General features: G+C 32.8%; 1 protein-coding gene across 1 annotated transcript; it reads left to right on the forward strand.

The window, feature by feature from the left end:
• Positions 1-3,055: 3,055 nt before the first annotated feature.
• Positions 3,056-7,173, forward strand: LOC116013586 (uncharacterized sugar kinase slr0537-like). Its single transcript, XM_031253426.1, has 5 exons — positions 3,056-3,679; positions 4,568-4,830; positions 5,129-5,246; positions 5,635-5,843; positions 6,615-7,173. Exons 1-5 carry the CDS (start codon positions 3,266-3,268, stop codon positions 7,066-7,068), a joined length of 1,458 nt encoding a protein of 485 aa, XP_031109286.1. The 5' UTR covers positions 3,056-3,265; the 3' UTR covers positions 7,069-7,173.
• Positions 7,174-15,113: the final 7,940 nt, after the last annotated feature.

Here is a 15,113-nt window from a genome sequence, read left to right on the forward strand (position 1 = left end):
GCGCATGCTTTGGCTAGGGCAACTCATTCTCAACATGTTCCTGCCTTTTGGTTTAATATCATTCCTCCTTGTATTCAACAATTTTTTTTTTTTTTTTTGGTTTTAAAAAAAAAAAAAAAAAAAAAAGAACCTAGTGATATAAAGGAAGAACATGATGAACAACAACTAAAGTTGAAACTGATAACACAGTAAATGAAGATACCAGTGATTATATCTAGAAAAAGAAATGATGATCGGAAGACAAACTAATAAAATGTCAAAATACATACCTATAGGACAACATAAGGAATTTAAAGAATTTATAGGACCACACAAAGAGTAAATTATAATGGATATTTTTGTAGATTTAGATAATGTTTATAACGAACAAGAAATTAGTAGAAGAATAACATACTAGAACTTAGGAATGTATATAACACTAATGAATTCTAATAACACCAGTAATAGGTCGGGTATATGTGTATGAATTAATATCCAAAACATTAATAGGTAGAATAGGGTATTGGATACAATTAGTAGAAAACATAGAACTGGAAGTATTAAGTCAAGCATCATATTGAAAACATTTGTTAGGAATATTTGAAACCTTATTGAGAAAAGAATTTCTAGGAGAAAGATAGTTAGTATCAGAAGTAACCGTATTAGTATAAATAAAATGAAAGCTATAACTAATTTAAAAAATATGAGATGTTATAAAATTAGTAAATTACTTGAATACATTATAAGTCTCAAACAAGTATTACTCAAAGTTTAAAATATCACCAAAGTAGATTTTGAAACAAAACTCAGATATCAATGTAAAATTTTAAAATAAAAATGTTTTTTCAAGGAAAAAAAATTATATAATCTTTATCAATATCTATATAATTAAAAATTATCAATTTCTCTTTTTATGTATTTATGTAGACATATATTATATTTATAGTATTTTGTACGATATAAAAATATATACACAATTATAGAATTGTGATTATTAGCGTAATTATACACATCAATTACTATAATGATTACTTATTAAAAAATTATTTTAAAATATATCTAAACTCATACTCATCTTAATTAAAAATTTAAAAATAATTAAAAATTTGTCTAAATATGTAATATAGTTAGGGACTACATTAATTCATATAAATTTAAAAACTAAATTATTTTAATTTGTAAATGTAATTTTCTTAATTATAATTAACAAAATATAAAATATAATTAAAAATAAAATTATAAAATTAACAAAATATTTATTCATATATATTTATATTTTAAAAAATTCATACATACATATACTTATGCAATATATTAATCATGCAAAATTAAAATGCTATTTTTTAATTTCTAATTTAATTATTTTAATGATAATATATCAATATAAATTATATTATAGAATTTGCATATATACATATTAATAAATATTATTTGTATATACACTGTATTACACAATCATATAAAAAATAATGCGTCTGATTAGAGTTTAAAATCACATATACAAATTTTTAAAATTAACATTTTTAAAAATTTTAAAGTATAATTTTCTTAGTTATTTCATATTATTAGAATTATAATATATGTGAAATACGATTAGGAATAATTCAATTTAATTATGTAAATTTTTCTCTATAAATTTATATAAATATGTACATGATTAGAGATTATATTAATCATACAAAATTTTAATTTTGTATTCTATGATAATAGATACTTGACCAAATATATGAAAATTCAACTATATTATTATATATTGTACTACCTCCGTCCCATTTTATGTGTCTGATTCGATTGACGAGTCTTGAATGAAGTTATTTTTTATTCAATTTTTCAGAATGTTAAGTTTAGTATTAGTGTATAAAATTTATATATTAAGAAACTACATTAAAAGTAACATTAAACACAAAAAAAATTTAAATTTAAAAATAATTAAAAAACATTAAAGAAAATAAGCAAACAAGAAGTAATTAGTTTGACCAATGAATAATAAATATGACAGGTAAAATGGAACAGAGGGAGTACATTTTAATATATTTATGTTTTAATTTTTTTTTATTTAAAATCCATAATAACAAAATTTTTTCGTGCACCGCACGGGTAAAACACTAGTGAATTCTAATAACACCAGTAATAGGTCGGGTATATGTGTATGAATTAATATCCAAAACATTAATAGGTAGAATAGGGTATTGGATACAATTAGTAGAAAACATAGAACTAGAAGTATTAAGTCAAGCATCATATTGAAAACATTTGTTAGGAATATCTGAAACCTTATTGAGAAAAGAATTTCTAGGAGAAAGATAGTTAGTATCAGAAGTGACCGTATTAGTATAAATAAAATGAAAGCTATAACTAATTTTTAAAAAATGAGATGTTATAAAATTAGTAAATTACTTGAATACGCTATAAGTTTTAGTAAATTTTATTAGTGCAAATTTGATTCAGAAAAAAGTTTAATATATCAAAAATTATATTATGATCATTTATTTTCACCTTAAAATACTGAAATATAAAAAAATATAGTATAGAACCAAGAGAAAACACATTAGAAGAAAGGATTAGAGTATTAAGAGCATAATTATTAAGAAAATGTAAAGAATGTAGAATGCGAAAAAAGAAATAAAAATGATAAAAGAAAAGGATTAAGAGAAATATGTGAACTTAGTGAAAAAGAGATTAAAATTTAGATGTGAGAAATAGAATGTAGAAAAAAAAAAGTGGACCCTATAAATCTTATTATAAAAGATATAAGTTGAATTATATATAATATGTATAATTCCAACATACATCTTGAAAGGCTAGGGTTTAGGTACTAAGGTGACTACTTTCAAAAAAAAGTATTAAAGGTGGGTAAAAATATTTTTGAAGGTGAGTTAAGTCGTAAAGATGTAGAGAAAATAATGTGTGAATGGTAAATTTAATAATATGAAAATGTAAGATATTTTAAAAAATAGAGAATATTGCAAGAATAAGATTTGACTAAAGCTTTAGGTCAAGTAGGATGCTGATGAATAAATTAGAAAATTAATGAGAGTTTTTTAATAAATGTCTGTATTGCTGTTTGCGTAGTTGAACACTGACCAAGAATTCAATAATCAAAATCGGATAGCCTCCTCTGACCATATATCCAACCTTGCTCCTTTCCTTGGGACAGCTATGGAGATTTGGATGGAGTTACGTGTTTCTCCATCCTCAATCCATCCCTGAACATTCATGCTGGAGATTTTTTTCTATTTTTTTCTTCTTTTAATTTCTTTTTCGGTCAATTATAGGAAGAAAAATCATGTCTTTCTCTATCCTCTCATCCTCCTGTTTCTCTCTTCCCAATCCCGACGTTTCATCTCCTCCCTCCACTGTTTCTCCCCTTTTAAAGAAACCCCATTTCCATCCCTGTCCCAAATCCAAAAATTTTCCTAATTATTTCTCGCTTTCCGTTAATTCTATGTCGACCGGGGGTAAAGATGCCCTTCCGTGTAGAGTGACGTCGTCGCCGTCTCCCTCTTTCCGGTGCAATTCCGATGAGGGAAGCGGGGACAATGTTTCCTGCGCAAATGAAGCAGATGGGGCTGAAGATTCTGAAGATGATGAGCATGAAGGGGTAATGGTTCATGATGATGTGGATGAGGAAGAAGATAGTAGTAGTCCCACTTCTGTTCTGTCAAAGAGATGGGATGTCTTGGGCCTTGGTCAAGCTATGGTGATTTTCTACTACTCCTTTGTGTATTAGATTGCCTTTTCTGCTAATTCATATCCTCTTTCTTCCCTTGAATCCCTTTGCAAGGTTAGAATTTGGTCGAATTGATGAAAATTTGTGGGCACTGGGCAGGGGAAGGAGATGCTGTTTTCTGTTTTGTTGTTTATGCATCCTTGCAGTTCATAAGTCCCATTGCTGGAAATACTTCCAAGTTCCCAAATTTCCCAACGAAATGGCACAAGTGCACAACATAACACTATTACCCCATTAGGCCAAAAGTTATAACTAGTAAGTGATGAGCTTCTGCCTAACAATCCCCTAGTCACATGGTGCTAGACTTGGTCCTTACCGACCTCTGCACAACAATTTCCCCTCGGTGCTTGAACCCGTGGCCTGGCTCTAATACCATTGGTTAGGAGCTATAGCTGGCAGCGAAGGTGTAACTTTATTTTCTTATACCGCCACACATTTTCGAGAGCCTAGATGCAATACTTGGCCCTTTACGGTCCCGCCCAATAATCCCCTAGCCACATGGTGCTAGACTTGGCCTTACTGGCCTCAGCCCAACAATTTAGGCCAATTTTTCTGTCATTTTTAATTTTTATGTAAGCTAAAGTGTCATTTTCTTTTTCGTGGTTAGTTCTATTAATGAGAAGAATGAATGGTTGAAGTTAAAAACCATTCTTGGAGAGATGGCAATGACAGTTTTAGAACCTGCTTAGTATTTAGAAAACCTTCCAGGTCTTTGTTATGTCTTTCCAAATCATATTTTCCTGACAGCTGATGACTTTTGTCTTTCCAAACATCAATTTAGATATTCCCAATCATTGAGGTCATAGCTAGTGCTGTTAACCTTCCAGCTTCTTAAATATTGCCCCTTCACTATGGTAGGTTGATTTCTCCGGCATGGTTGACGATGACTTTCTCGAGAAACTCGGGTTAGAGAAGGGTACAAGGAAGGTTGTGAACCATGAGGAGAGGGGTAAAATCCTGCGTGCAATGGACGGGTGCAGTTATAAGGCTGCAGCTGGTGGGTCTCTTTCCAATAGCCTGGTGGCCTTGGCCAGGCTCGGTGGTCAGCCTATTGGAGGCCCGGCATTGAGTATAGCTATGGCAGGCAGTGTTGGAAGTGATCCACTGGGCGAATTCTACAGGTAGCAGCATCCTCCTCTTTATTCCCTATCTTTTCTTTCTTTCCTTCCATCTGTATAGAGAGCCATTGGAGGGCTGAGCAGTGTGTGCTCTTCCTATTATAATTTATGCGGTACAAGAAGTTTATTAAAATTGGTAGTTTTTTGCATTCATGAAGTTTCTTTTAAGGTCGATAGTGCTATATGCCTATATCCTTCTTGCAAATGAACTAGTAATAAATCTCTGGTGTTGAAACTTATGGCTTACGAGAGATGAATATCAATTAATGGTGTTAATGAACTTCTAAACCATCTGGCATAGATCCAAGCTACGGCGAGCAAATGTGAATTTCTTGTCTGCACCAGTCAAAGATGGAACAACGGGGACAGTGATTGTTCTTACCACACCAGATGCTCAGCGCACAATGCTTGCTTATCAGGTAAGTTACTGTATTGACTTATGTTTGTAACTTCATTTCTTCGGCTCCAAGAACGTCTCTTTTTAAATACACACATATACAAATGGATCATTTTACTAAAAATATGTAAACCTTAAAAAAGTTCCCTCAAACAATTGGCTAAATGCTTTCTTGTTTTTGTCCAAAACTTTTGATGGAGATGGCATTTTTCTTTCTTGTTGCTAGGATATTCGAAATTCCTCGACCTTTAAAGTTTATTCAGTTGTACTCCTTTTGAGGAGAACCCTTATATTTTTCAATTTATATATATAACCCACTGTAACATTTGATTAATTGCATGAAACAATCAAACAAATCTTTCTACTCACTGTAATGATCTTACCTTTTCTGTTCATGCTCTTGGTTTTAGGGTACATCTTCGACCATTAGATACGAGCCCTTCTTGGCTAGAGCAATTACAAGAACAAAGATATTAGTTGTAGAGGGATATCTATTTGAACTTCCTGATACAATCAAAACGATTGCAAAAGCATGTGAGGATGCCCACCGGTTTGGTGCATTGGTTGCCATCACAGCATCAGATGTGTCGTGCATCGAGAGACACTATGATGATTTCTGGTAAGCCTTCAGTTTAAGATTTTTCATTTTTATTTGTGTTGATACTGTTAAGAGTCCCACAATGAAAAAATAAGAGAGAGTTTATAAGGTCATGGGTTAGACTAGCTAATTCGGTCCACTTTGGTGGCGTCCAGAGCTTTCATTTCAGGGGGAGTGTCCCATCCAATAAGTAGCCAACCAGTTAGATTTAGAATGGCCCCCTTATCTACTTATTGATTGAATTCAATCTTTTAGTGTGGTTTGACCCATGTGCATTATAGCCCAATTGAGTGACTTTGGCCCAACCTTAGATTATACGGTTGTTATGTCATGGACCCGGGTCCACCTTTCCATGTTCACAATTTTAGAACTCTATGTTCATAATTGTAGAACTCTATGTTCACAATTTTTGAACTCTATATTCATAATTTTTAAACTCTATATTCACAATTATAGAACTCTATGTTCACAATTTCAGAACTCTATGTTCCCAAATGATAACTCTATATTATAGAGTTTTAAAATTGTGAACATGGACCTGGGTCCACCTTGCAAGGTGAACCTGGGTCCATAGCATAATTTGCCTAGATTATAACAGATACAAAGGGTGAATACTGAAGTGCAAAGATAAGAAGGGTGATTGAGGAAAGTTTAAGAACGCCCAATTTACTTCAACATCTTGCAAATTGGTTAGAGAACAGAGACTCATATACATACATGGAGAAGAAATTCAGATTTTTTCTTACCCATATCTGTCTATTATGAAGTGGATCATATTTGTTATTTTGGCAGGGAGATCATCGCAAACTATGCAGACATTGTCTTTACAAATAGCGATGAAGCCAGAGCTTTCTGTCATTTTCGGTCAAATGAAAGCCCTGATTCTGCTGCAAGGTACCTAAGCCATTTTGTTCCCTTAGTATCAGTTACAGATGGTGCAAGAGGCTCTTACATTGGCGTAAAAGGGGAAGCTGTTTATATTCCTCCTTCCCCGTGCATGCCATTAGATACGTGTGGTGCAGGCGATGCTTATGCATCCGGTATTTTGTATGGTATACTTCGTGGTGTATCCGACTTGAAGGACGTGGGTACACTTGCAGCTAAGGTCGCGTCTGTAGTTGTAGGGCAGCAAGGAACCAGGCTTAGGGTACAGGATGCCAGTGAATTGGCAGAAATGTTTGAATACCAGCGTAATAATTCCTCGATTTGGTCTGATATTGGTTCTGATCAAATCTCTAGCTTGTAACAATTAACTCACACCTATTATATTAGACTCTTCAAATATCTGTAAACTAAACTCATTGTAATTACTTTCAGTAATGATAGTTAGTTATTATTGTTCCCTGGACTACTGACTACACTATTATATGGACTGAATTTTGTCTGAGTTCTCCCCATGTCAGGCATGACAACACCAAATTTGGTCCATATGGGGGCATTTTTCATCAAGTGAAAGAGGATTGGAAATGAAATACTGAAATACTACAGTAGGAAAAGAATTAAAAAGAGAAAGAATCAGATCTTAAAAACATTTGACTAGCCAAGACTTGCAAGTGGTAATGAACAAAAAGAATCTTAAACTAATCTTGTCAAGTGGCAGACATGCTTTGTTTTTTGTATTTGATATACTAATCTAGTCAATGTGTAGTTCCTTGTACTTGGGAGGGTTTGTGGTTTAGTCAAGAGTTATATATAATAACCAAAACATAGAGTAAATTTCATTTTTTGTCCTTCGATTTTAGTAATATTTGTATGAAATTATTTTCACTAGAAAACACATTCCAAAATATTTTATAACTTAGCCCGTGATTATATTACCTAGTATTATTTTAAAATCTAGGACTTGAAATCCAAACTAGACCTACCTTTAAATTTATAATATTCTAGACTTTACAAGTATTAGCCCAAAGATGGCCATGAAGATGTTGATGAGCTAGGTTAAGCTACTAGGGACGACTTGCTTGGGGTGTAGCTATGGAGGCAAGTGTTTATGTCCCCAAAATTTATTTTGCCCTCTCGTATAAACTGAAATTATGTTTTAGGTTATGCCTGAAAACGTTTGAGACTGTTTTGATCGGAAATCGCCGGAGAGGACGTTTGGGCCTAGGGTTTGGCGGGTCTTCACGGGACTAGTAGTCTTGTGAGCTGTGAGCTTCACAGAGTTCCACGAGCTGTGGGGCTTCACGAGACTGGCAATCCCGTGAGTTGTGAGCCTCACGGGACAACCCAGTCCGGTGAGGAAGTCCCGCGGGCTAAGTTGGGGTTGTCTGTGGGAATTTTGTGTGATTCTGAAATTTTGTGAAATTATATTTTCAAAAAGGAAATGAGTATTGTGTGTGTGTGTGTGTATTTAGGGATATTATGTACTTTGTATAAATTATATGGTTTGAAATCTATAAATTTGAGAGATGTATAATCTATATTGATATTATAGAGTTTGGTGAGAATTTCTACGTTGAGAAATTATGTTTGAAAACTTAAGTATATTGAAATTAGTAAAACTATACTTATTTTGGAGGATGTGAAGCTATATTTATTTTTGGAGGATATATAACCTATAATTATATTTGGAGGATAAATGCTATTTTTTATATAAACTCTATTTTTGAGAATATGGATAGTGGTGGGTTATGTATACCCTATATTATTTTGAAGAGCTATGTTTGAATAGCCTGTAGACAATGATTACTATTATGAAAATCTATCTTTGGAGGAATATTATTATTTTGGAGGAAATGATATAAAAATGTATTATTTTTTAGGATTATCCCTTTCTGTGTTGGATTGTGTTGGAGGATACGAGAATCTAGGGCTTCAGCTCTGTTTGTAATGGGTCTGGTTGTGTGGGAAGCTCTGGACATGTCGATTGTGTGGGAAGCTCTAGACAGGTCGGTTGTGTGGAAAGCTCTGATCAACCATTGTGGATTGATCCGGTTGTGTGGGAAGCTCCGGGTTGCCTTTATGATTATTATTTGTGAGTAATTTGTAGAAAAATCCTGGGTTGCTAGGGCTAGTAACTACTTTGGGGCTTGGAATCCCTGGGATGTGCGCACTTAAGGTTCTAGTTATGATTCCATCGGTATTGGTATTGGTATTGGTATTGGCATTGCGATTGTGATTTGAGTACCTCCACACTCATGAATTATATGACTCTTCAATTATGATTTGAGATGATGATTAGGATACCTCCATATTTATATTTATCTGAATATATATACTTGAGAATGATTTTGTGGAAGTCTGTACTTGAGATGATTACATGATTACCAATGCTATAAGATGTTATGATTTCTTCTATATCTATATTATGATATGAAAATGTTTACGAGAAAAGATGAATTTTGTATTCCTCTATACATATATTATGTTGGGCGGCGGCGGTTGGCCGAGTTCAGCCCCTACTTGATCGAGACGTGGAGCTGTAGCTTACCATGGAGGAATGTGGTTAAATGGTTTTAAGTAGGATATGACGACTAGATAGTCAAAGAACTCCGTGGTTAAGCGTGCTTAACTTACAACAGTCGCAAGATGGGTGATGCAGTGCTGAGATCCATCATATTATATATGTACATTGTTAGGAATAAAATGTAATAGTTTTGATGATCCAAATTGTAAATTTTATTAGTCCCCTTATTTTATTTTTGAGTGAAGTACAATCTCCAAAGTCCAAGTCTAAGTCAAAGTCATACGAAATTGAGGAGAATCAGACTTACTTAGCATATTGTTATTTATTAATTATATGCTGTAAAAGTCATCAAAAGATGGAATAGAAGAGTGGACAAGGAATGTGCAGTGCCTGGTTCGAAACCTAGGATCAATATTTTATTTGGAGAATATGAGGATGACTCAACGGGGGAAGGAAGACAACTATCAAGATGACAAAGTGAACAGTGAAGCTGGTTCGGTTCGAATTTATTCCTTCATGAAGGAGAAAATGCTACTAAGTCATGACCACGGTCCGGTTCCGAAATCGGCCGAACCGGAACCGGAACCGAACCTTCCAAGTACATTTTGGAACCGCCGGTTCGAACCGGATTTTTTTAATTTTTATTTGTGATTTTTTTAATTTTTAAAATTGTCCAAATTCAACAATTAATATTTTTTGTTGAAAAGTTTTCATTCTAAAATGTGTTTAAAATAGTTATATTAAATATTTAAACTTCAAAGTTAAACTATATTTTAAAAAAATTGTTATAGTTGAATTTTAAAATGTTTTTTAAAGTTTAAAATTTAATCAAATAATAATTAAACTTTAACTAAATAATAAATAATAATTAAAAAGAAGTTTTTTTAAAAAAATTTTCCGGTTTGGAACCGGAACCGGTACCTTATGGGTTCCGGTTCCGATTCTGGTTCCAACAGTGCACGGTTCGGTTCGAACCTTCCGGTTCGAACCAAACCGTGGTCATCCCTCACCAGAAGGTCTAGTGTTCAAATCCTAATGTGAGAAATTTATTTTAAGCTCAGCAGCGTCAGTACGTCTTTGGGAGCAAAATTAAGTGAAAATACAAGGAAAAATTCAATATCTTGGAGATAAAATTCCTAAGTGGAAATTTAATTTTTGGTAACAAAAATTCAATCCAAAATTAAATATTTGGAATGAAATTGGAGCCAAAATTAAATTTAATTTTGGGATAATAATTCGAAAATCCAAAATTAATTTTTGGAGGCAAATTTCGAATTAAGCAAGTGAAGACCAACTTGGAGGTGTCGGTGAATTTTTCGGTGATATAATTTATGCTCAAGCAAGAGCCACCGGAGAAAATATTTTGGAGAGATCAACTTGACATTTCAGAAGAAGAAATTGCAAAGTCAAGTGTTCACACTTGAAAAGTCAAAATTGGAGGCCATCATGATAAGGAAAACCAATTCAAGATCTGAGAATGCAATTAGACGAATGAGCTTCTTACAAGAGGAGTAATGACATAAGCCAATTTTCAAATTCATCTGACAAAGGCCATGAAGAGCTTCAGAACAAGTTGGTAAATTATTTCAAGATTCAAAATGGACGATCAAGATTGGAAGATCTACAACGGGTAGATAACTTCTTCAAGCTATAAATACCCATGCAAGACTTGAAGACAAGTACCTCTCCACATCATAACATCTGAGCAAATATTGAGCTATTATTTCGAGAAAAGGAGAGAAGAAAAATATTGGAGAGTGCAAGTATTGAGCTGAATAGAAAAATTCAAGTCAGAGAGAAGAAGAAAAATACTTCTTTGTAAAACCATATCTACTGTGAATAGAGAAAAGGGAGAGTAGCAGGTGAGGCTTGTGAAATCCAAGTTGAGTATAGCTTTGTGCGACATACTCGGTGGAGTGTAGCTTTGTGCGAGACACTCGGAAGGAGCGTGGCTTTGTGCGAGACGCTCAGGAGCGTAGCTGGGTGCGAGACGCTCGGGAGTATAGCTTTGTGCGACATACTCGGAGGAATGTAGCTTTGTGCGGAGACACTCGGAAGACTAAGTGTAGTTGGGTGCAAAACACTTGGTGTAGGAGCGTAGCTGGGTGAGAGATGCTCGGGAGCGTGGCTTTGTGCGAGGCGCTTAGGATTGAGTGTAGCTCTGTGCAAGACACTCGGGAAGTGCCGGGTTGGCACTGTCCATTATTGTATCTGGGTGATTGAAGATAGTGGAAACCTTCCTTGGAGTGAAAGGAAGAAGTGGAGTAGGAGAATTACACCATCTCCGAACCACTATAAATCTCTCTGTCTCTTTGGTGCATCATATTTATTCTTGCATGCATATTTCGTACTAACCCACTTACTGATATATTCATCTAGATCTTGCAATTCATACGTGTGCATGCATAACATTCCATTGCATATTTTATTATAAGTATTCATATCACAAGTGCATGTATTGAGCATTTCAATTTCCTAGAGCTTATTTACTATTCATGCACTATTCACACACTATTCCTTACTATTCACTTTACTATTCATCTTTTTAGTAAGGGATTCCTTCTTATTCATACAAACCCATTTAATATTCACTCTTTATTTATCATCTGGGTTTGCTCTTGCATGCGATATATCTCTTCATATCTGATTGATTTATTTATAGCACTTTACGTACTGATATTTCGCAGCGAACTCTAAGTTGTTTATTTGCTTTATGCTTGCTACCTAGAGTTGAAATTATTAAAGTGTTATAATTTTTTAAATTGTTGAAAAGTCTATTCACCCCCCTCTAGACTTTTCACACCCTATCGGGAATATTGGAAAATATTATGCTTTTGAACTAATTATTGGATAAAACTATTATATTGAGAAATGCTATTTTGGAATCCTCCACATTTATGCTTATTTTTGGAAATGAGTAGAATGATTTGTGAAATAGTTATGTTTGGAAAGTGTTAAATATTATTAGAGCAAATTCCACTTTTAGTCCTCGACTATTTTGGCATTGTCACATTTAGTCTTATTCTTTTAATTTTGCCATATTACATCACTGACTTTGAACAACTTCCACTTTTAGTCCTCAATTATTGTGGCATTGCCACATTTAGTTCTATTCTTTTAATTTTGCCATATTACATTCATGACTTTGAGCAAATTTCACTTTTAGTCCTCAACTATTATGGCATTACCACATTTAGTCATATTTTTTAATTTGACCATATTATATGCATGACTTTCCGTTAAAATTTCATTATTTTACCGTTATTGACAAATAACAAAGAAAAAAAATCCTTACACATAACATAACTCATATTTCAAACACATTAGAAATATCGTAAACATCAAAGAATGTAATTTCGTAACTCATAGAAATATGAGTTACGAAATGTATAATGATTTTTTTTCCTTTGTTATATGTCAATTTAAGGATATCACTGTGTTTCAATATCGTAACTCATATTTGTAACGGTAAAATAATGAAATTTTAATAGAAGATAATGGTGGCAATCAAATGAAAGTCATGGATGTAATATAACAAAATTAAAAGAATAGGACTAAATGTGGCAATGCCATAATAGTCGAGGACTAAAAGTGGAAGTTGCTCAAAGTCATGGATGTAATATGGCAAAATTAAAAGAATATGACTAAATATGGTAACGCCACAATAGTCGAGAACTAAAAGTCAATAGTCGAGAACTAAAAGTGGAAGTTGTTCAAAGTCAGAGATGTAATATGACAAAATTAAAAGAATATGAGTAAATGTGATAATGCCACAATAGTCGAGGACTAAAAGCGGAATTTGCTCATATTATTATCTAGAGAACTCTATTACCCTAGTATTATTTTGAGTAGAGTGTGTTATGACGTTAATGCCCATTCTATTTTTGGGAAAACTATTTTAATTTGGGAAATGATATAATACTTATGTTTGGTGTTGAGTTAAAACTGTTTTGCCAAGTTATATATATATATATATATATATATATATATATATATATATATATATATTAGGGATGAGTTCATGTGTGGGAACCTGCTCCGGTGGAACCTTACCTTAGTAGTTAGTAAGGGGTGTGTGTGTTGTTTTGAGAAAATAAAACTAAACCTTTATCTTGGGAAATTCTTGATTTTGGTGTAGGTTACACTTTTTGAAACTCCTCCCTTCTTTTGAAAATTCTCTTACTCATTTTAGTATTGACTTAAAGTATTTTGAAAACCCTTTGAAAATGTTCTTTCAAAGCCTTTTGTTAAATGTTTTCTAAAATGTGATTTATTCTAGTATCAAAACCTATTTACAAGTATATCTATTTTCTAAACTAAAAATGTAATTATTTTTTGGCGCGGAATAAACATTTCTTAGCATTTATGCTAATGTTATTGCTTTGTATTTTCCAAACTTTATTGCTTTCAGAAACTGGAGTTTGTGGCTAGCTTGAGAGCCTGTTTTCAAGGCGTAGTACCTCACGCTTGGGTAATAGTTTTGAAAGTTTGGGTTGTATAATATTGTAGATAGATAGAAACTTTGTAGCCTGTGCATTTGGGCCTAGTTGGTAGACCAAGTGTGGCGGTAGCACCCCTTGTATTTAAAATTTTATTTCGCTTCTGTATTTGAATCCCACATTTTAAATAAGAAATGTCTTTTATTTTAAATATTGTGACTTTTGAAAACTAGGGGTGTTATAGAGACATTATTATCACATTCATTGGGTAAAATGATCACAATCCTCAATTATCGGCAAGGATTTTGTTTTCCTCAAACTTGAGGAATTTATTTTCCAATGGAAAATGAATTCCATGAACCAAACGCAAGAAATGAGCATTTTCCATGATTTGGAAGAAAACATTTTCTTGGAAATGTTTTTCCTCCCAACCAAACATGCCATAGGTTTCTACTCTCAAATTCTACTATTTCACTTTTATATTTTGATATAGCACACAATGATAGATTATTTTTAGAATTGATGACCGTTTTAGGTCCCTTGACTATGCCGTAATTATTAAATTAGTCATCGACTATCAATTTTTATCAATTAAATACTCAACTATTGATTTCGTAATTACCAAATTGGTTCTCGGCCAATTTGATGGAGGATTAAGTCGGTTACGAAATCAATAGTTGAGGATTTAATTGGTAAAAATTGATAGTCAATGATCAATTTAATAATTGCGACATAATCGATGAATTAAAATGATCATTAATTCTTATTTTTATCAGGTGGATTTCAAGAAAGAATGTCTATATAAAGAATTTAAAAGTGGAATAGCCGAATAGGCTTTCGAAATAGAATTTGGTTCAAGTTATATAAGATAACTAATGTTATATTCGATTAGAAATATAAGATTCCCTTGTTTGGTTTATGTAATATTTTCAGGGAATGTAACATAACTTCCACATGAGTTTTTAGCTATTGGAAGGAAATGAGAGATACACCCTAATTTTTTTTTATGTAATCTCATATTCTCTTACCTTATTACTAATATTGGACTTTTGATCTTTTAATCAATTTATCTTATTATGTTGTCTTATTTATATACTTCAATTTTAAACCAAACACATGAATCTAACATTCTCATATATAATCTAAAATCTAAACTTTCCGTGAATCAAATGCTCTCGTGCCAGTATTGTTTACTTGTTTAGTTGCTTGAAGTAATTTCATAATCTCCGTGCTAGGATTGCATTACCACCTTTTAAAAAACCGAGGATTGGATTACCAAAACCATTTCCTAAATCCTTTCCCTTCTCTGGGTTTTCTTACCAATTACATTTGCCAGATTCTCTTTTCTCCGGATTATTACAACTATATTTCGTATATAACAGTTACTGTCGCTATATCTATTGCTATTACCACTTGTTAACTCTTTTTTTTTTTTTTTTTTTTTTT

Source organism: Ipomoea triloba, chromosome 3 (assembly GCF_003576645.1).
Source record: "Ipomoea triloba cultivar NCNSP0323 chromosome 3, ASM357664v1".
Taxonomy (NCBI): domain Eukaryota; kingdom Viridiplantae; phylum Streptophyta; class Magnoliopsida; order Solanales; family Convolvulaceae; genus Ipomoea; species Ipomoea triloba.